The sequence below is a fragment of the Clytia hemisphaerica genome, unplaced genomic scaffold, assembly GCF_902728285.1.
Source record: "Clytia hemisphaerica strain Z4C2 unplaced genomic scaffold, Clytia hemisphaerica genome assembly, whole genome shotgun sequence".
Taxonomy (NCBI): Eukaryota; Metazoa; Cnidaria; class Hydrozoa; order Leptothecata; family Clytiidae; genus Clytia; species Clytia hemisphaerica.
Window position 1 is genome coordinate 452156 of NW_027104525.1, and position 23470 is coordinate 475625.

Here is a 23470-nt window from a genome sequence, read left to right on the forward strand (position 1 = left end):
CTTCACGTCTTGTACCTCTCAACAAGAACCCTGGACTTAGACCGATAGGTGTTGGAGAAGTCCTCCGACGAATCATGGGGAAAGTTGTGATGGCCGCATTCTCTGAAGACGTTGTACGTGGTTCATCGGACGCGCAAATGTGCGGACGAAGTTCCGGGAGCGAGGGTGCAATCCACGCCATGAGACGGATGTATACCAACGAAAGAACAGACGCTGTCATCCTTGTCGACGCAGCCAACGCCTTCAACAACATCAATCGAGAAGCCCTGATCCACAATATCAAGTATATCTGTCCCGAAATCGCAACATATGTTACGAACTGCTACTCCAGCCCAGCTAGACTTTTCGTCGTTGGAGGTCTAGAAATCAAATCCCAAGAAGGAACCACTCAAGGAGATCCACTCGGTATGGCTATCTACGCTCTGGGTGTTACACCGATGCTTAACATCCTCCTCATTGGTATAGGCAACAACCACAACCGAATGGTCGCCTTCGCCGACGATATCACAGCAGCTGGGTCCTTGGACGCACTGAAGAAATGGTGGGATCATCTCCTCGAGATCGGTCCATCCTACGGTTATTATCCACAACCAACAAAATCTTGGCTGATTGTTAAACCCGACCAACTCGAACAAGCACAGGAAAAGTTTGCTGGCACCGAGATCAAAATAACATCCGATGGTGAACGGCACCTCGGGGCGGTGATTGGTACGGATGAAAACAAAAGTCAGTACATCAACCAAAAGATCGACGAATGGACCCAGGAGATTAATCTTCTTGCTGAAATCGCAGCAACCTATCCACAAGCAGCCTACTCAGCCTACGTCAGCAGCTACCAACATAAGCTGACGTACTTCCTACGCACCATCCCAACGATCAATGACGAGCTGAAAAGAGTCGACGAAGCTGTGCGGCACCGACTGATTCCATCACTAACTGGTGGACGCATCATCAACGACCAGGAAAGAATAATGCTTTCCTTACCTCCACGTCTCGGCGGAATGGGACTGAAAATCTACGCCGAAGAATCGAGCCACGATCACAGAGACTCGATGAGTGCAACCGTGGCACTGCAGAATCAAATCCTTCAAACAAATGACGGTGCACCCGAAGCGAAATCCAAGTCTCGTCTTCACAACGAACGGCAGCAACGTCACCAGGAAAAGCTACGAGCTTTCTTGGAGACAGCCGACATCAACACCAAACGAACGATGGAGACGCTCAATCAAAAAGGTGTTTCAAATTGGCTGACATCCATCCCTTTGAATGAACAAGGTTTCGAGCTGACCAAGAGTTTTGGGATGCCATCAGAATTCGATACAACTGGCCTCTCGACCGACTACCATCAACTTGCGCGTGCGGATCATCGTTCGATCTAGCACACGCGCTCTCGTGCAAGAAGGGAGGATTCGTGTCTTTGAGACACAATGAAATTAGAGACATTACGTCCAAATTGCTAAGAGAAGTGTGCGTAGATGTAAGAACTGAACCCCTATTAAACGAACTTAATAACGAAGATCTACCAAGACATGCAAATGTCTCACGCGAGGCGAGACTGGATATAAGCGCTCTCAGTTTTTGGACTGCTGGCCAAAGAGCATTTTTTGATGTGAGGGTTTTCAACCCGTTTGCTCGAAGGTACACCAATTCAAAAATTGAGAACTGCTTATCATCCAATGAACGCGAAAAGAAGAGACAATATGGTGAACGTATTTTGCAAGCCGAAAATGGGACTTTTTCTCCGCTTGTTTTTGCGGCAAATGGGGCGATGGGACGTGAATGTACGTTATTTTACAAGCGTCTAGCTGAAATGATAGCAGACAAAAGACATGAAACTTTCTCAAAAGTTACTAACAGCATTAGAACTATCATATGCTTCTCGCTCGTTAGATCTACAGTGAGATGCATCCGTGGATCGAGAGGTAGAGTACGACTCCCTCAAGATGAAGTTTAATTTTTTTTTTCCTTTCTTATACACAATCCATAATTCTAGTAGAATTTTATTTAAATCGAAAAGATCCATGCCGGGACAGGCTCCGGTATATAGTATATTTTATATTTTTCAATACCGACTTGTATTTAATTTCTCTAGTATATTACGTTCCGAAAATGCTTGAACATACAGCAAACACGGAATTCCCCACACATAGCTACACGTTTTTTTTTTATAAGGAACACGTTTATAAGGAACTCGAGGCTGAAAATGGTTCAAAAAATAAGGAATTGTTAAGGAACTTCTCAGGCTGAGAATAAGTGGATTTGAAAATAATGTACCTTATTGGGACTAATTTGACCAAATTTTGATCTTTCAAGGGGCAAAAAGTTCAAAATTTCCTATGTATGTAGTAAGGAACTCGATACCCGGGGGGGGGGGGGGGGGAGGGGGGGTACTACCCTTGTCGACCGACGGGGGTGCTCCGCTGAGGTTCGAAAAATGGACCCTACGTGGGACTCGAAATTTGCAAAAAGAGTCACCCTGAATGGGACTGAAATTCCAAAATGTTCTCAAATTTTCTACTTTTTCTCCAAATTTTCCAAAAATAGGCACCCTACGAGGGACTGATTTTTCTATTTGGTGTTTTTGCCACCCTACCTGGGACTCGTGGAGGTTAAAAAAGGTACCCTAACCAGCGGAGCATCCCCGTAACCCATCTTGCCCTAGTACCCCCCCCCCGGGGACTCGATAAGGAACTTTGAGACTGAAATTCTCTGTAAAAATAAGGAACTCCAGTCAGAGCAAAGTTAAGGTTCCTTATAAAAAAAAACGTGTATAGGAATATTCCCGAGTTACGAAAAAAAAAACGAGGTTATTCCGAAGTATGGAGTCGTTTTTGGAGTTGAGTATAGTGGCGTGATTTCCGAGATATTTTTCCTATTTTAACTCCACGGGAATAAGGCGGGTTCGTGGAGGTCAAAATTCTTGCAAGGTTACAAATCATTTCCAGAAAGCTCGTTTTGGGCTCAAACGAAGCGAATAACTAATTAGAATAAGATTCAGTTTAGGCAGATGTTTTTTCATTTTGAAATTTTGCGTAATTCGCAAAAATCCTCAATTTTGCGCTATTTTGATGACGTCATAAAAATTGAAATTCAAATAACTTTTGATAGAATCATCAAAATAATTTCAAACTTTCACCAAAGATGCATTTCAATGCAAATTTTCAAAAGATCTTCAAAAAATTTCAAAATCTTGATGACGTCAGCATTTTTTAAGGATTTTAGTTTTTTGCCTTAAAAGTGATGACGTCATCAAATTTTATAATTTTTTTTATTTAATTCTGAAAACATTAATAATATGCATCTTTGGTCTAGATTTGAAATTATTTTGATAATTGTATCAAAAGTTATTGGGATTTCAATTTTTATGACGTCATCAAAATAGCGCAAAATTGAGGATTTTTGCGAATTACGCAAAATTTCAAAATGAAAAAACATCTGCCTAGACTGAATCCTATTCTACTTAGTCCATACGCTTTGTTTGAGCCCAAAATGAGCTTCTGAGAATGATTTTTAACGATGCAAGCATTTTGACCCCGCCTTAATCCCCTGGAGGGTCATTCCTTCGCGAAAAATTCTTCACACAAATATTTGGCGGGTGGCTGAATGAAAATGTTTTTTCGTTCGGCGGGAATTTAATTTGGCGGATCAGGGAAAAAGCTAATTTTGGTGAGAATTTAATTTGGCGGATGACAGATTTTTAAATAAATCCAAAATTAGGGTGAAAACATCGAGCCAATTTATGTTCCCCATACCATGTTGATTGCCCGTACCATGTTGACTGAATCTTTAATTTAATCTTATCCAAGCGTTGCTGATTAACTTTTCTGAAAATTAATTATTGCAGAAGTATTCTTGGGGTTCACCAAGGCTCAGTATTTGGTCCCCTCCTGTTTCTGATTATAATTCAGATATCCGCAAGGGTATTTACCACTCAGTACTTTCTTGTCTTCATTTTCCGGCAAGGCTGATGAAAGATTGGTCTAGCCAAGATAGTATTAAACTTTTTCAAAACGATCTGGACTCGGTATACAAAATAATCAGAAATTGCAAGAATATACAACTTTTACTGTGAGTAAAATTTCAAAATGAAACCAAATAACATGTCAAAGATCTGGGAGTCTAATGTATATATGCCTCCGATATAAGCGCTCCAATCGACATCTATCGACTTCTGATGCTTCAGAAGTTATCGAACGGTCTCTCCATTGAGTCACGTAAATTGCACGGAAAACTAAAAAAATAAAAAATGGCACATTTATTAATTTCTTGATCTCCAAAAGTATATTGGTTCTTCTTACAAGAAGTTGAAATAATTAATGTATATGTTATGTATATAAATGTATATAAAATTATACGATTCAAACTGATACGAAGTGGACAGCTAAATCATTAATGGAAGCTTAGTGGGTTGGTCGGCTACATAGTATTGAAATAGTAAATCAATGGGTTTGGAGCCAAAAATACCTAGCGTAGCAGTAGTAACTTCAAAAATGTTGCCTTTTTATTTCATTTTATGTCCAAAATACCTCAAATTTGGTATTCAAATACTATAAATCAGTACACCTTTTAATGTCTAACAATGGCGAACATTTTTGGTTTCTTAGCCGGTTCATGCTCAGTTTCAGGGCTAGGTATCCGCGGCTAACTCGCTTAATTTTTTGGCCGTTCTAAAGGGGATGGATCCTTAGCAATTCGCTTTATTTCTGATTTTGAAGCCCAAAGTATAAATTTCAAAATATAAGTTTCTTCTTTTTAGTGTATAGTAAATATTCTTGTTCTTTTGTTCTTAACCAGCATCGTTCAGCACATAAAGCCTATTTGATGGATGATACTAATGCTCATGGAAATTACTATGTTTTCAAAAATTTGGAAAACGATATCATTCAAGAAATAAAAGAGCATAAGATATACCAGACAAGATTAATTTCAAGGCCTTAATTTTTCGATCTTCAGTAGGAGCAAAACTAAAAAATTAATGATGTGTAACATCATATAGAAAAAAATTAATTCTTTAAAAAAATGAAATGATATAATATATTCAAAATTTACAATTTATTTTCGATGTTTTATCTTCTTAGATAATGCTGATAGATGTTCGTTGCCTTGCCAAACACGTCCGAAAAGTTCTCTGTTAAATTAAAGAAATAAACAAAAATTAGAATGAGTTGATACTGTTGGTACTTCTTCAGTTTAATTTTGCACATCTATCCATCAGGCTAGCTCTAAAGCTCTAAAACAGCATCTAATAACATGAAAACCAGAATATAATTCTTCAATGGGAATAGTTAGTTCTATACTGTCCATCTATCCGTAAAGAATATTTTTTGTTGTTATTTCTCTTAGTGATGATCTACTGTAAGGATTGACTCTTGACGTGAAATTTGCCACTCTTAGCCGTATATCGTATATAAGATAGTTTTTACCTACGCGAGGGGTTGGAAAGTCTAGCCTCAGACATGAAAACACCCCTGTATTGGTGACACGGTAAGATCCACCCCGGTGGATAGCCTGGTGAAAAAAAACTGCCAAAATTGGCCTAATTTTAAAGCCCCAGTGGAATGACGATGAGTGACCCGGTCAAAATTCATTGAAATTCTCTACCACGGCCAAAATTTGTAAATTTCTTGTCATACCCCAGTCAAAAATCGCATCAATTAGAGCAACCCGTTGATAATCGAAATTTGTATTACATATCAGTGAAAAACAAACTGGGCAATGCTTTAAAATGAAAGATTTTTCCCCAACACGATGAAAGCCGAGTTAAAATTCCTCACCCCAGAGAGATTTTGATATCTAAAGTTGAAGCCTGGTGAACTTTATTTATTTTCAAAGCCACCCGCCAGAGCCACCCGCCAGGTGGGTTTTTAAAACTTTACCGGATCACCGAGACAGGGGTGTATTACGTGATGTCTTTGAAATTGAACTCTCTCCGCTACGAATTAGGCACAACTGATTCTCACCAGAAGCTGTGGGAATTGTACTACCAGTGGTTTTGTAGAGGTCTTCGATTCAGACTAATCAGAACATTACGAGGACAAACACTGTTAGAATGTTTAACCCTATTCATACTAGGCTTTTGGGGCGGTTCAAAACTAGGAGGGAGGGGGGCTTTTCCTGTACCACCCCTCAACTTTTGATCTAGTGGGTTTTTTTGGCACACAAGATCCTTGTCACATAAGGTAACTTTTGAAAATAGATTTTTTTGATGACGTCACTCATCTGCCCAAAGTAAAAAAAAAAACCGAAAATTTCCTTTGTTCTTATAAATAGCTATTGTATTCTAATAAAGGCTTTAGAAAAAAGGTTGCCTGAGTTTAAAATGCTTATTTTATTCTAAATATTCAATAAATTACAGTTTAAACGCTATATTTGACATAAAAAATAAATTTGTATTGGAAAAATGTCAGTTTTTGTGATACCTTACTGTCAGAAATGTCATTATGCTCAAGGTGCTCAATTTTTAGGTGTCAATTTATTTTTATTTTTAAGCTAAATAAAAGTTAGGAATTTACAGAAAATTTAGTGGCAAAAGCTCTATTATTTCAGAAGCTATTACCATGACCTTGAAACAGCTCCCCCCCTAGGCCGAATAGGGTTAAGGAATTTCAAAATCCAAAGCATGAGATTTTTTAGGGAAGTAAAAACATTCGGAAGTCTCTCAAGCTTATCGCCTGCTCTGTTTTCACCGGCTCTGAAAGTAAAGATGACAAACCTTTCGCTTTGGAATGATTTATCTTGATTTGGTTTTCCCTCTTTCATCAATTTACAAATTTCTTGTGTTAATGAAGGAGACAACGAGAGCAGACCGTTTTCTTCTACCCATTGTATTGCAAAATCTACAGCGTCTTCTTGGTCTTCTCTCTTTATTATAAAAATAACGTAAACAACTATTTGTAATTTTGCTTGCCATACATACATTAAATTCTTCAAATTAGGTATAAAAAGATCTAGAAAATTCCGTTAAAATGACAAAATCTAAAAAGTTGATACATCTTCACTTTGAAAAAAATCTGAAATTAGAATTAACAGCCAAGGCTTTATGAGAGCTACCCATAAAACATATATTTAACCTGTATTTTATAATATGAAAGAGAAAAATTTTTATTTACATTTCCATCAAATGTTTTGTCTACGAGTTGCAGCTGAATTGCATCGTTTGGTGAAAGCCTTCTTCCGGAGAGTAATAATTCCATCGCATTTCTCGATCCAACGATTTGAGAAAGCCTTGTTGCACCACCCCACCCAGGAGTTATACCAAGTTTAGATTGAACAAAACCAATTGCTATAAAATAAATTGTAATACGACACTATAATAATGTAACTGTAGGGCGGGGTAGGGCAGGTCGAACAGCAAAAAAAATTGAATTTAGATTTTTGGTTAATTTCAATCACGTTTTCATTCACCAAATGTAAAATTTGTCATTGAAACCTACGCGAAATTTTTAATAAGATCACCTTTTTGGTAAAAGTTCGCTCGTAAAATCAAGCAAAGTTTATTCATACTTGTACGTTTGGAGACGATTAACGACGTCAAAATAATACCTTGGGCGTACAGAATTCATGAGCAGAAAGTTTCGAAAGTTCGAGTTATATTTTCGCAAATGGTTAGATGATAATTTGATAAAAATGAGAACTTCTAATTAATAAAAAAAGCTGACTTTAAATCGACAAATGTTAAATCAGATAAAAAGGATAAAAACGGTTGTTCTTAACTTTTAAGAAGTTAATGGCTTATTACTTGAAATTTCATATTTATCATCATTTGACGTTTTATAGCTTTTTTAGCGTTCTTCTTTACGTAGAATTTTTCATGAGCGTAGACTTTCGCGAATTGCGAATTTTTTTAAATAAGAACTTAGAGAAAAAGAGCCGAAAATTGCGAAATGAAGATTTTGTACACAAAAGCTATACACCTAAAGTACATCAAACGAACCACAAGTCTAGTGTTCAACCACGTTAGTAAAATTTATATTCTTTACATGCAGACTTCTCCATCAATCGATAATCACATGCTGTTGTTATCTATAATAAAATGAAAAGGATGTGTAAATATAAATGACATCTTAGTTTAAAGGTTGTAATTAACTTTTTCTCCTTTTTTTTAATTTTAAATTTTTACATAAGTGTGCCCATATCAGACACATGTTTCATATCAGGACAATGTCTGCCATTGTTATATGGGCCGATATAAGTAATGTTTTTCGTTTTCCCTTTGTGACGGAATCTTGCTCCACATCTGTGTCAATTCAATATCAAAAAGCTTGTAAATTAAAATAGTTAAATTGATGAGTAAAGCAAACGATGTCAATTTTATTTAAAAACAAAACCTTTAAACATAATTTTAGGAGGTTAAAAAAAGTCGATATGTTGTATAGGTATGCAAATTTACTTTGACAATTTTTGCTATATATATACAGTGTACAGTACAAGATGGACAAGACATTTTTTCTTTCCATCTTTCTGCTGGTTGAAATTATATCTAATTTCTATTTTATTTTTTTTATCAGTAGATTCAAGAAAGAACAAACAGATCAAATTTTCTACGAGATAGAATAAAAAACAAACTGCAAGTTTGAACTTCACAGTAGTAGTAGATCAAATCAAAAAAATATCAATTAAATAAAAATAACTGAACCTCTGCTCCACCACCCAAGGTTTGTCCTTCTATCAAGGCAATGGTTGACATTGGAAGTTTTGAAAAATCTTTCATCGTATAATGCATAAAACAAGACATCATATAACCTAGTTCAGGTGTTTTCAAATAATTCATAAAATTCTTCAAATCTCCACCACTACAAAATTGTTTACTTTTTCCTTTCAAAAGAACCAATTTTCCATGACGCCATTGTTTTAACTCTTGCGTTACTTCATGAAGTTCTAACATCATTTTACCAGTCATAGCATTCAAACTTGCCTCATTTTCAATACACACAATTGCAGTCCCATTTTGTTCATTTTGAGTTAAATTCACACTCCCAACTTGAGTTTCTTTTCTTTTGGTAAAACTTTTCTTACAAAATTTACAAATTCATCTTTTGTTGACCTCGTCGAAAAGCATAATCTCTTTGTAAAGCATAATCTCTTTGTAAATATAACTCTCCCATAACTGAAGTGGCATAATGATTTCATATTGTGAAAATCTTGAAAAACTTAAAAGTTTTTAAGAAATCGAAAGTGTTTGATCTACCATCTTTGTTTACGAAATAAAGACATGCTTACACCATAAGCGTACTATTCTCTTTCCTGGTCGGTTGAGTTGTTGAGTTGTGCCTGAAGTATAAAAAGGGCTTTAAAGAAACAGGTGTAAACAGACCAGTCAGGCAGGGATAACTTCAAATTAGCCTATCATCTCGGAATATCAGCTAATTGGCCTAGAATAAGCAAATTAGCCTATTTCATACAGGCTAATTAGCCCATAATGAAGAAATATTAGATTTTTGAGCCAAATACTAATAGTCGCATCTTTTTTTCACTAAAAACAAATCTTATATGTTTCAAAGAAAATTCTCCACTTAAAAATCTTTTGTGTTCAGCTCCCAGAAAAGATGTACTTTAAAAAAACTAGCTGATAGGCTAAATAACTGATAATAGGCTAATTTTCTGATCTTGTACCGTGTGCAAAAAAAAATAAATAAAAAATCTTAAAAATTTTTCCGCGAAAAATGTCGAAGTTTTTATACTGCGCATGCTCAGGGCATGCGCAGTTAGAAAAAATTGAATATCTCCTATTCTGGAGCTGATTAAGGGATAATATTTGGAATATACATTAATTGAGTGATTACAGATTAATCTGAGGATTTATAGAATGCGACTATTAGTATTTGGCTCAAAAATCTAATTTTTCTTCATTATGGGCTAATTAGCCTGTATGAAATAGGCTAATTTGCTTATTCTAGGCCAATTAGCTGATATTCCGAGATGATAGGCTAATTTGAAGTTATCCCTGCCTGCCAGTAGACAGCCTGCCAGTGCAGTGCCATACCCATAGTAGGCTGCGTGCACCCCCATAATTTATTTTGTTATAGGGGATGCGTATCGTGTATGAAATTCTCGTCCGAGAGTTACCTCAAATTTGGGGTAACCAAAATTTGCATAAATTTATATAATTTCGTCACATCCAATCAAAGAAAGAAAAAAATGAAGTCATTGTGCTGTTGTTTTCATAATTATCAATTTTCATTCATTGAACAAAGAAAAAAAGAAGTCATTGTATTGCTATGACGCATAATCAAAAAAGAAAAAAGAAAAGACGGGGGTAAGTTGGGACAGAAATATTTTAGACGATACGCATCCCCTATATCAAATCATATCAGAGGGGATGCGTGCAGCCTATACCCATAGCGAGTCATCACACAGGCAGACAGGAGTCGAAAGCAAAAATCTCCAGAAACTACCAGATTACCAGACTACAGAGAAACTTGAACAGTCTGTAGTAACCATAGAAGCTTTCCTGGTAGAAGAACGTAGACAAATTATAAATTTTATTCTGTAAGTACCTATGATTTTATTCCTTAATTTTCAGGCCCGCCAGCCGCCATCAAATAAAAGGCCGCCCAACCACCCTATAATAATAGACCTTTTCGCCTTTCCGTCTGATCTTAATAGCTGAAGATTTTTTTTCATTTTAGTAGGACCACTCACAGTGTATATATTGACAAACCAGGGTTTTATTTACCCAACCCCAACCAAGACCTGCCAAGCAACTTGAGAGATGTTCATTGTGGGGGAGCGTACGAGGGTCCTGGACACCGAAATAACGACAGTTTTTTTCACAAAATCATCGCAATACCGACACATTTTTTCATGGCATGAACCCCCCCGCCCCACAGCCCGCAGGGGGGGGGGGCTACAACCAAAATCTTGCTGAAAAAGGCTGGGGCTGGATTTTTTTTCATTTTCAGGGGGTACCTATGATCTCTGGGGGTATCTAACTTTTATGCAGTAAGGTCTGGGGGCTTGGGAACTATATTTTATCTTGCTTTTATCTAACTATCATTATTCTTTTTAATTGTAAAAATATACAATTTTTTTCATTTCTTGACATATACTCATGTCACAGGGGGTACCTACTAACGTCTGTTGTTTGGGGGTACCTAAAATTCAGGGGGTACCTATTTTCTTAGGGGGTACCTAAACCCCTGGTCCATGCCATGTTTTTACGAAATACCGACACCGACATTTCTTTAAATAAGCTGTCAACAAAAGATGAACAGTATTTCCAAGTAGATATTTTTTCAAAATTCTAATATGACATATCACATGGGAGGGACTTCTGAGAAATAACCCTTGATTTTAGCACCGTTTCCTCAACGTTTTGAGAAAAATTACTGCATCTCAAACACCGAAAGATTATCGACACATTTTTTGTTACCATCATTGAAATACCAACGCAAAAAAGGTCAATACCGACACACCGACAAACTGGTACGCCCCCCCTTCATTTTGGTTTGCATGAGATAAAAATTTTGAAGCAAAATCTGAAATCTTAGTCCAATTTTTCCGATTTTCTGATATTGGAAATCGGAAAACTTTTTCCAAAAATTTGGAAATCTGGAATGCTTTTCTGAAAATCGGAAACTCAGGAAATTTTTTTTTGAAAATCAGAAAATCTGGGAAAATTTTTCAAATATCAAAAATGCGTGAGAAATCAAACTTTTAAAAATTGCGTGAGACATTGTTGGAATGCGTGAGTATCACCTCTAATGCGTGAGAGTTGGCACATCTGTCCCAACCCTAGGGGTATCCTTACCAGGGCCTAGAGGCCTATACCTACCAATGCTTCTTCCAACCCTATTTTGACTCTCAAAATCCAACCCTGACCCTAACTGATCCTGACCCTAAGGCGAACCTGAAAAAATTTTTTGTTTCCGGTCCACCGGCCGGGTGAAAATTTATTTCGTCGGCACCCGGCCGCATTTTTTTTTCGTACATCATCGTTAGGGTTAGGGTTAGTTTGTTTGTTTAGAAAACTTTCGTGAATCAGTTTTTGAGGCGTGTGATTTATCGCACGTGATATTTTAATATTCTACTGTAAAATGCACGCCGATCATTGTTCTAGAAATTAAATTTTATTCATCTCAAACTAAACCCTGCATTGTTTTTGTTAATTCTTGCTTGCAACTCAACCTTTAAGAATGTTTTTTTTTATATACAACTTGGTTTTTATAAAAGAATCATGCTGATTTGTGAGTAAAATAAATAGAAACATTCACAAAGTGGGGACTTTTCAGTAAGTAAACAGCTTTGTTTTTATAAAAGGAATCATGCTGACTTGTGATTAAAATAAAAAGAAACATTCATAAAGTGAGGATTTAAAAAATTGGGGAAATGTTTCTCTCACTCTACTTTTTTCTCAAAAAAGTTCACTTCGTAATCACAGTTTGGAGCCTTTAGCAATTAAAGATAAATATTCAAAATGAAAGAGAGTGTCCAGCTCTTAGAGATATTGTAACACAGTTGAAAATATAAACGATGAAAATTAAGTATTTGAATAAATACACGCCTAGACCACTATAAATCAAAATCTAGGCGTGCGATGATCACACGTGAATTTTTCTTATGCCGAAGCCTGTAGCGGTGTCAAGTTACTACAGATTTAAGGTAAAGAAGACCATCATTTTAACTTCTACGAGTGCTTTAAAAAATCAAGTTTTGGGATCGAAATTTAGCAAAAAAAATTTTTTTGCGGCCGGCCGGGTGAGTGTTTTTTCGTCACCCGGTGGACCGGAAACAAAAATATTTTTAGGGTTCGCCTAACCGATATAAACGATTTTCACCCGTACGGATTGAATAACAAAATCTACTTTCACTTGTACGAAGGAGTCGGCACCTTTTCAGAGACATCAATCGTTGTTTACAGTCCTTTTTTCACAAACTTCCAGGGGGTACTGTACCCCAAATTTCCAGGGGATAATTCGTCATTTAAACTAGACTGGATCAATCGAAATTTTCGAACGAAGCAAACAACCAAACTATTCAAACTCCATCGAACGATTAAAGATTTTTTTAAATTGTGAGTGTTCAATGTCATGTGACCCATATAGCTAAGGAGCTGGTTTTTGCCTATGCGGGTAAGAAAAGTTGTCAACCAGCTAAAAAAAACTAGATTTCCAAAGGAGTAATTATATGATATGAAAAAAAATACTTTCTTAGCAAGTAAGAAGAAGCTTCCAGCTTTCTTTTGATTACTGGCTGAGTCAAAAATTTTCAATGATTTCCTGAGAAAATCTGGATTTAAATTTTTAATTTGTTGTACCTGGATGGTCACGGGAGATGTAAAAAAGAACCAGGGATATAAAGAAAGAGGAACTAGTCTACTTTATGATGTAAAAACCGAACAGAAAAATACCAAACAGCTGTTCAGGAATCGTAAAAATAGTAACCCTCATTTTTTCAAAAGTATGTGTGCCGGTAAGGACACAAAGAAAAACAGTGCATATTTGAAAAAATTCTAGATTAGGATTTGTTTTCTTCATGTATATGATTGATTCTTAAGTTCAAAAGTTATCTTGTTTTCACCTGCGTGGCTTTTGTCGCGTTCGAATTCCCATCCCTAGCTACGGACTTTATTCTGGATAGAGAAATGGAAAACATAAGATACAAACCTCCAAGATGTGATCGGCTTTTTATGAAATCCGATAGTTCCGATCTTAGAAAAAATCCGATATTTGAACCCGATATCAAAAACCGGAAAGTGTAAACAAAGCGGAGAGATCTCTCTAGAGTTTCCCTTCCCGACATTGACATTCTCTATAGAAGGGAATCATGAGTCCATATGCATATGGTGAGTATACTTCCAGTATACCTTTCCTTCTTTCCAAAATGAAAAGGTCTACGCCTTTAAACATTTTATACATGTTTTAAGTTAGTTTTTTGTGTCTCTTTAATCGGCTAGTTCGAAACGCAGGTCACAGGTCACAGGTCGCAGGTCACAGGTCACAGGTCAGTGATGACAGGTTGACTCTAATCAATGTCATTGCAGAGGAAAATGTTTGGAAAACACAAAGAATTATCAAAAACATAATTCTCAAGCAATTTCATCCATATAAAACCATTTCAAACATCAAAATTTAACCATGTACTTTCATCGATCTTTCGCAGTTTGCGCCGTGTATAACGCAGACCAGAAAATTTAAAACCATATTATACGTATAACAGGTATATTACATATTGTAATGTTTGTAATGTTATATGATGGTTACATATAATTAAAACTCATCGCTCTAAAACTACCTTCTCAGAGAACTCACGAGCTACTGATTGGTGTAATTTTACATCCAGCCATATTGTTATCATCACATTCGGTATGCTAAATATTTTTGGTGTTTTTCTCTTGTAAGACATGATATTTTGTGATTATGTCAACATTTTTGTCAAAAATTGTCATTAAGTCATTAAAATAACAATTGAATGATTAATTAGTTTCATCCTTCTAAAACCACTCTCTTAGGGACCTCACAAGCTTCTGATTGGTGCCGTTTTATATCCATTCACACTATCAACATCACATTCTGTATTATAAATATTTTTCTTTTTTTTGTCTTGTTAGGCATCATATTTTATGATTTTGTCATTATTTTTGTAAGTAAGTGTCACTAGGTTGTTATTTTATTCAATTGTCATTTTATAATATCTAAATAACATGTATTACTTTTTTGTAATTTAACGCGTTATGTATTGATGTTATGTTATGTATATGTTATGATCTTATTATCTTTTTTCCGGTCTGCACTTTGTTGACCTGTAACCTGTGACCTGTTGACCTGTGACCTGTGACCTGCGTTTCGAACTAGCCGCTCTTTAATCATCAAAATAAATCGTAGTAGTTATGTACAAAGATAACTTTTTCCTCTTATAAATAAGGATATTTATATATATACAACGTTTTCGTTTTTTGAAGTTTACAACTGTACAACAGAACTGTCCAGCGTGGACGTTTTAGTTTTTATGCAGGACCTTTTATGCATGGAAAAATCCAGAAAAATCCAAACAGGTAGTTAGAAGAGCAAAATGCCCAGACAGCAACCAAGCGTTTTCTCTTCCCCATCAATGTCTCAATTGAAAACAATTAGTAGTAGCCATTTCCTTTTGATTTTTCAATGATTGAACAGAATTCAAAAGACACCCAAAATGAAACCACTTTATTGGATGGCAAAATTTACACTTCACCTTAAAAAAGAAAGAAATTTAAAACATACGTAAAACGTCATAACGCAACACAGACTTAACTTGCAAAAGCATCTATCTTATAAACACAAAGAAGACATCCATGATTTTAGATCTAGATGATAGAAAATTACCCAATTAATGTGATCTTTGTTTTGCTGCATGAGTGCAATTTCTTCAGGTTCATCATCGTATCCACAAATCCTACAAAGTTGTGTATTCCACGGTCCTTTCCCTTAAAATATAAAATATTTTAGATGGTAGATGACATATTTCTGTCTAATCTGCTAGTAATATTAAGAGCAAGGATTCTCACTATGTCCCCATGTATAGTTATTGGGGCTTCCACAGTAGGCGACAAGAAAATAACCTCTTTTACGCAAAATAATTACCTCCAATTGTAATCAACATCATTGCAACCTCTTTTCGGTAGATTTGCAAATCAATTTTCGATAAGGTTTTTGGAATTGCCAATCCTTTTACAAGTACCTCTGCAAACTACAAATTAAAAAATACATTTATTGTATAGGGGTTTAAAGATAAAAGGAGAAGGAGAGGAAATAAATTGAAAAAGGTTTGATATTATGTCTTATTAAATAGAAATATGTAAATTACTTTCAAGCAAAATACACCACATGAAACTGCATCTTCTTGTGTTGCATGTTCCTCTACTTTTGTAACACTCCAGTCACTCACAAGATTATTCATCTCAACAATTTTTCTAAAAGGTAAAAAAAACAATTTGCAAAATTTGAGCAATCAATAGTTTTGTATAATTTGAAAAAAGATAGTTAAATACAAAAATAGAATTGAAATTCTGATAGAAGCATTGTTCAGTGACAATGTCAATCTCCCCAAGCTCCTTCAAAGATTGCAAGACACAATGCTCTTGGCTCTTGGTTATACATAAGCAATTATTAAATACTCACCGCCAACGAACTTGCAATATTGATACATCACTTCGGGATTCACCCATAGGATTAAACAAAGTCAGTGTTTTATTGGATGGCACTATAACCTGAAAATTATCGAATGAAAAAGTTTTTATTAAATGTCAAAGTCTAATGTTTCTTCTGGTAGAATCAAATCAGCCAAACTTTTTATATAATCATTTTGCAAATCAAATAAAAAAATGATAATGATATGTAAAAGGTTAGATTATCCTTGAAGTTTTTTGCTCACCAACAAACACCAGTGATCTGCTCCTGTATTGTACACACCAAAAGTCATCTCACTTGCCAAAATATTTTTCTACAAAGATTTAAATTAACTTCGCATGTAACCAAGATCTTTGAGAAGATTGTCAGAAAACGGCTACAAAATCATCTAGAAGAAAACGACCTCTTTAACGATAATCAACATGGATTCAGGTCTGGAAGATCATGTCTTAGCCAACTTCTATCGCACACAGAACGACTCATTCATCACATTGAAAAAGGACGTAACGTTGACGTTATTTACCTTGATTTCAGCAAGGCATTTGACCGTGTAGATCATACAATCCTACTCCATAAAATCGAGAGAAATGGTATAACTGGCAAATTACTGCAATGGATCAGATCCTTCCTTACCGGTAGGACCCAACAAGTATCTGTTGACTACATCCTCTCCAAAAAAGCAGAAGTCATTTCTGGCGTCCCCCAAGGATCAGTTCTTGGTCCACTTCTCTTCCTGATAATGATCCAAGATATTGACACTAACATCCTACATTCATTTCTATCTTCATTTGCCGACGATACACGTTTAATGAAGGAGATCTCTAATAACACTGATGCTCAATTTCTACAAAACGACCTTGATGTGGTGTATCAATGGACATCATTAAACAACATGCAGCTCAATGGCTTGAAGTTTGAACATCTTAAATACGGAAAAAATGAAGAACTGAAAGAACACTCAAGTTACCTCTCAGACACTGGCTCTCCTATCGAAACCAAGATGGACGTGAAGGATTTAGGAGTCACTCTGGATGTTAACATGACATACAGCAAACACATTACAAACCAGATCGAGAAAGTCAAAAGTATCATTGCTTGGATCCATCGAACGTTCAAAACAAGAGATTGTCAAGTAATGCTAACTCTTTGGAAGTCACTGGTACTACCACACATTGACTATTGCTCCCAGCTGTGGTCACCTTCAAAAAGATATCTGATCCAACAACTGGAATCACTTCAAAAAGCTTACCTGAATAGAATCCCTACACTTCAACATCTCAACTATTGGGAGAAGCTCAAAGAACTTAAACTATACAGCCTGGAGCGGCGCAGAGAAAGATACAGGATTATCTACACCTGGAGCATCCTAGAACAGCTTGTACCAAATTTTAACTATGCTGAAAACAAAGGTGGCATCTTCAGTTACGATAACCAGAGACTGGGTAGAAAATGTTATCTAAAAGAGGTGAACATAAGGCAAAAAAACATATGGAGAGACTCCCTGTCAGAAGAAGGTCCCAGACTATTTAATGCCCTCCCACAATCCATCCGTAACCTCAAAAACTGCTCCAAAACTAGTTTTAAACATCAATTGGACCATTTTCTCAATTCACTACCGGACGAGCCACTGCTGCCGAATTACTTTCCTCTTAGGAGAGCTGATTCAAATAGCATCAAAGTCATGGTCCATCATCGGATTTCTCAAATTGGATGATTGTTGAGACGAACAAAGAAGCCTTCAAAAAGTATCAAAAAGTATCAAAAAGTAAGTAATAAAATTCAATAAAAATAGTAATGAGTTGATAAAGTTTATAAAAACAGAAAAATGGTAAAAAATGTGTAAAAAATATATGGATTATAAGTTACCTTGAGTGCTTCTGGAATCACAAGTTTATCTTGAACTTGAGATTTTATAAGATTTGTTGACAATCGACATTCCAGTATGCAAACACTGTTAGCCTGAAATGGAAGTACAACCTGAGTGATCACTTTTTTTAAATAAGAATAAAATTAAAGGTAAAAATTTAGCAGTATTTGAACTATTGTTATTTTCACTGATAAGTTATTTATTAAAACATATATTTTCTTAAACTGGAACATACCTTTCTCTTATTGGCATCAGATGCAATAGCTTTCAAGTATGCTTCAATGATATTGTCATTTACTTTCCCTTGCAAAATGTTCACAAAATCATTTCGAAATAAGTAACATGTTTTGTTTATCACAGCCATCAAGTGGTTTTGAGACATTCCAGCCATCTTGTCAACAGCTTAAAAAGTAAATTTAATTGTAAATATTAATAGATAAATAATATATAAAAACAATTCCATGTTTTAATCAGGCTATGAGAAAAGTCATCTTCTTTGCAATGTTAGATAAGTAAGATAATAAATCACCTTCACTTGCACTGCACTTGATGAAACAATCTAAAGTAAGTAAGTATTCAAAATCTTGATGGGAAAAAGTTACATTAAAGTTTTATTCACATGATGATCGATATTAACAAATTAGAACTGAAATTCTGCTTGTACCAGCAAAAAAGAAGCATAAATATTGAATTTTAATAATTAAAGACACATGAATCAAAGAGTACCATCATGATCGTGGTAACTAACCTTTATTGATTTTATTTTTGTGTATGTCCACTTGTTCCTTTTTGCCTTCCTCCTCCTATAAATTATCATAAAAAGTTCCAATTCAAAAGTTCAAACTTTTTGCAAAATAATGAGATCAATAAATATATAGGAGAGTCACACACCTTTATATTTGTTTCACCATTTGGACGAGCAGGTATTGCCCCATTATCTTCTTCTTTGTTAGTTAACGGAATTGCATCTATAAAAGTTCAAAGTAAGTACTTGTTTGATTAAAAAAATAACCAGTGAGCTAGATAAATTAGATTTAAAATTATTTAAAACTAATATGGAAAAACTCTCACCATTACAATCCTCCTTCTCATCAGGTGTGATGTAAATACAGGGGATCGTCCAGTCAACCATTTCTTCTTTCACTGATACCTAAATATATCAAAACAATTTCTATTGTTTTAATGTGTAAATTTAACAGTCAGGACTATTATGGGTAATATGGTGCATGTAAAGCTTACAGATCACTTTGAAGATGATTCAACTTACATCTTTACGTGCTTCTTGTTCGATGGTTTTGCTAGCTGCAGCTTTTCTTTGCCTTTCTGCACCAATACCAACACGTCCTGTTGCAACCTGTTTGCGTGGTTTAGCTTTTGGTAATTGAGCAAAGTTAGTTCTTTTGGATTCTACTTTCTTCTTCTTCTTCTTCTTTGGAACTTGTTTAGCAAAACCTCTCTCCTTTGGCACAACTTCATGTAGTTGATTCCTTATGGAAACGAGTTGCTCTGAAAGTCTATCTGCAATCTGAAAATTTAGATTGGTTTTGATGTTATTAGAATGATAGCTTTATTCAATATTTTAAGAATTTGTTAGAAAACATCATCATGCATCAAAAGTATGAATTATCTTTCAAACTAGTAAAGTAGCTTTTTTGAGAGAATACTCAAAAGGTATTTCTTGGCACTAAGTAAAGACTTACGTTTTCCTCTGAAGAGGGAACAATGTAAGTCAATGAAATGATTTCGTGCATCAATTCTCTGCATTCTGAAAACTTTGTGAGTGTGATTTTTCTCTTCTTAGGAATATCCAGAAATGTTTGTTGCTTAATTTCACTTTCGTCATCAGCATCGATACCATCAAAATCATAATGGGACTCATCTTTTTCGTTACCAGATTCGTCATCAATGTTTCCAACAACATATTCATCAAGAGTCATGTAGACGGAGTCTCGATACCTCGCAGGAAATGATGTCCACGATTCGTCTGTTTGGTTGATTATTGCAAACATATGCTTGCAGGGTAGCTTTGTCTTGAGCCAAGAGTGACACTCGCACTTTGGAGATCCCAAATCTGTATGGTAGGTATCAAATGTGCGCTTGCTTACAACTGTGTAGCTTTGTCCACTTGTCCGTGTGATGTTTGACTTGTTGAACTGTTTACACAGTGCTATTTTCTTTTGACAGTGGTCGATTACTTTTGTTGGTCTGTTGCGCAGAAACGTTGGTACGTTTCTGTTGTACCTTTTGTGCATCGACGAATTTTTCAGGTTCTTCTTGTAGTAACTAAATGCCAAAAATAAAAGTTTATGATCAATTATACGTTTTTAAGATTGTAGTGAAACTCTTATTTCTAAAATCTAAGTACATGATTTCATTTCAGTATTTTATGAAAAATGTTAGCAAATTTGTTACATAGTTATTTTTATAAATTATCTTACTCGTTGTATTTTTCAGGGAGAAACTCTTGTGTCAAAACTTTCAGCATACCACTCAAAGTTTTGTCATTATACCGCCGGAGGTACTCGTACTTCAAATCGCGGTTCTTCCTTTCCACTCCATTGGTTGTGTTAACTTCGATAGGAAGCAAGTCTTTTCGATAGTAATACACCCATCTCTAAAAGTAAGATTTTTTTCTTTTAATTTTTATAAAATCCATTGTAATTGACGAATTGTGAATCATCTTTTTCATATTATCCTAAAACTTTTAATTTTTTTCAAAGAAAATTACCTTGCAGCAAGAGAACCAAGTGTCATTGAGCCATGCCTGTAATTTCGCCGATTCTTTCCAAACTTGGCTACATTTCAATACGTCCATGCGTTTTTTCATTTCTTCTTCCGTCATGGATTTGGCGATTGGTCTTAACAACTCTAAGACAACTTCACGTTTGGTGGTTCCTTCTACATACTTTTCGTTCATTCCATTCTTTCCCTTTTTCAGCCAACGATCCCACGATTGTTCGCGGTGAAAATCACACAGTAGAACAATGGTTTCTAAAGTAAAAAACGTGTTGCTGTTTTTGTCAACATCATTCAAAAGGTAATCAATTTCTTAATTCACTCACTTATCGATGGTGGATATACATTATTCATTACGACCCTCACTAACTTGTTGAGTTCAAGTACCATAAATAGGGAACATAGAAATATATTATTATACATAAAATGAATTCTAATTCTAACTTGTTTAACTTTACCTGGGAATAATGCCTCGAGGGCATTAATCTCCGTTTCACAATAATCAACTAGCATGACCTTTGGGCTCCACTCTGGGTTCCACTCTTTCAGCTTTCCCAACGCCTCTAAGATAGAACTTGTCTTTTCGTCCTGGAGGCAGAATACCCCAACGACCTGGTAGTCAACATTTGTCTTCGTAGCCACTAAAAACAACGGGATGGTGTATTTAGTAGTTTTGTATGTGGCGTCCAACAAGCAGACGTTGTCACCGTAACGCTTCATTAGCCTCTTCATTTCCTCGCTTTGGTGTACGAATAGCAACGTTTGCTTGGTGCTCAATTCCAATTCATCAAGTGTGTTGCCTTCCTCATCGTAAACTTGGTACTCGTTGCCATGGTCAAACGGCCGGAAAAAGTATTGATCTTGTGGGTTTTTACGTTTCCACTTTGAAACCAATTCTTGAATGTTAGCTTGGTCGATTTTTGAGAAACGGTTCTTGACCACAACCCTGTTGATGTGAGCCCGAAAGTCCTCGTTTGTTGGATAGAAACGTCTATTGTATTTGGGTGGAAGCTCCTCTTCCCTGAAAAGTTCATTCTCCAAGTACGTATGAATGTGTATTCGCATTTCTCTTGGTTTTCCGACTCCCTTCTCTGCGAGTTCCATTATTTTCTTTATTATTTTCGAGTCGATTCTTTGTGACAAGCCAGCACGCTGAGGTAAAAAGAATCTCTCAGTGCTTCATTTCAAGTGTGTATGTATTTCAAAGTAGTTTGTCTTTCAATATTTTGATTTAAAAAGAAAAATTTAGAAGTAATAACTTGTATTGTCTCAAGAAAATTTGCACTTTCTTGTATTTTCCAAGGAAAATTACTTGAAACAATTTCTTGTACTTTCAAGGAAAATCACGTAAAACAATTTTTTGTATGTTTAAAAGAAGATCATCTAAAACAATTTCTTTCAACATTTTACACTTACAGATCCAGTGTAATGCCCAACATGCTCATCTGGTTTTGATATTTGCACTATAAATCGGCGTTCCTGTTTCGCATCTTTCAAATTTTCTTTAAGAGTTTTTGATGCCGTTCTTTTATGATGATGAGTTGGCCCTTCGATCTAAACCATACGAAGAGATACTGTTTGAAGCTATTAGCTTGGGGACTGATCTTAAACTTCTTGACTGGATCGAACATTCCGTCTAGACAAAGGGTGGACAGTGTGCTTTTTTACTGGAATAATATTTGTGGGTAATCTGTAAGCAAATAGCCTATCTTGTGTGAAAAGGAATATGATATATGTGATATCTGTGGCTTTTGATTCCGCTATGTTGATATCTTGAAAAGGTTTTTTTTTAATTTTAAACACATTTTTACCTCATATTCTGGAAAACGGATGATTTCACGGATTCGAATTTTCGCTGGACAGTTTACTTTCTTCGTATCTTGGATGAGGTTACGTGTTTTCTTTGACTCTCCTTGTTCCTCCTGGTAGGGAAAATTAATTATAGATTTGTATTTTGTTGTGTATTTTTGAAGGAAAATTAATATTACAGTAGTGCATTGTAGACAAAAACTAATATAAATACACAGAGCAGCAGCTTGATATAAAAGTAAAATATAAAATACCTCAGCTTGTTTTGCTAATCGTTTTTCTTTGTGAGATTTATTGAAATCCTGTCCATGAGCGCAATATAACCTTTGCGATCCAACAATCATAAAAGGAACTCCAGTGTATGGTATTTGTTCAGTCTCCCAGTAAACTTTGTGGTCTTCCTTAAAGTCTCCTTCTTCTATAGAAAAGAATTTATGAATGTGTTTCTATCCCGCACTCAAATGAATCAATGAAATGAATCAATGAGTAGTAAATCACAGTACATAATATACATAATACGAAAATAATTGGAATTTTTACCTTTACCAAAGTTTTTACTGGCTTGCTTCACGTATTCGACGACATTTTCAATTTCATGTCTTCTTATTTCGCCATAGGCTGCTTCAATACTCGGTGAATCAATCACGATGTACGCTGATTAAGAAAGAAGATAGATATCAATGTAGTGAATGGCTTGTAACCCCCTTGTAACTTAAATTCTATCAAATGCAGCAGAAAGAATATACCTTGTTCTTTCTTTGATGATGTAGGTTTGTTTTCGTTAATAACGCCTTCGTCTTGTGATCTAAATTTTTAAGATTTTTATACATAATGTTTATAAAATGCACTAATTTTGATTAGACTCAGCTTTGTTACCGTTTGAAACCAGCAACGCTGGAGGCGTTACTTAGGCAAGAGAAGGGTACTTACGGAATATGCCGCCCTTAAGGGTAGG

The 23470-nt window shown here is 35.5% G+C and overlaps 2 protein-coding genes and 1 long non-coding RNA gene across 3 annotated transcripts in view; 1 reads left to right on the forward strand and 2 right to left on the reverse strand.

Moving 5' to 3' along the window:
• Positions 1 to 3796: 3796 nt before the first annotated feature.
• LOC136822009 (ethylmalonyl-CoA decarboxylase-like) lies at positions 3797 to 9223 on the reverse strand. The gene is made up of 6 exons (XM_067078228.1): positions 8636 to 9223; positions 7980 to 8022; positions 7110 to 7282; positions 6713 to 6861; positions 5050 to 5128; positions 3797 to 4231 (listed from the first exon to the last, which is right to left on the reverse strand). The coding sequence occupies exons 1-5, from the start codon at positions 8897 to 8899 to the stop codon at positions 5053 to 5055; spliced, it is 705 nt and encodes a 234-aa protein (XP_066934329.1). The 5' UTR covers positions 8900 to 9223; the 3' UTR covers positions 3797 to 4231; positions 5050 to 5052.
• Positions 9224 to 10341: 1118 nt separating this feature from the next.
• The window catches only part of LOC136822005 (uncharacterized), a 59870-nt gene continuing 46741 nt past the window's right edge, over positions 10342 to 23470 (forward strand). Inside the window, exon 1 of the mRNA XM_067078224.1 lies at positions 10342 to 10488. The gene's annotated coding sequence lies outside the window, so the exon portion shown is untranslated. The remainder of the gene's footprint in view (positions 10489 to 23470) is intronic.
• On the reverse strand, positions 18867 to 19270 carry LOC136822021 (uncharacterized). Its single transcript, XR_010848840.1, has 3 exons — positions 19210 to 19270; positions 19042 to 19120; positions 18867 to 18938 (listed from the first exon to the last, which is right to left on the reverse strand). It is a non-coding gene; the product is annotated as an uncharacterized lncRNA (long non-coding RNA).

Excerpts from the sequence above, each read along its gene's own strand:
- LOC136822009 (XM_067078228.1), bottom strand. The coding sequence starts at position 8,899 with ATGACTGGTAAAATGATGTTAGAACTTCATGAAGTAACGCAAGAGTTA. Across the intron at positions 7,283-7,979 it reads ATTGATGGAGAAGTCTGCAT|CAATTGGTTTTGTTCAATCT; the intron begins GTAAAGAATATA and ends TTTATTTTATAG. Across the intron at positions 5,129-6,712 it reads AAATCATTCCAAAGCGAAAG|AGAACTTTTCGGACGTGTTT; the intron begins GTTTGTCATCTT and ends TTAATTTAACAG.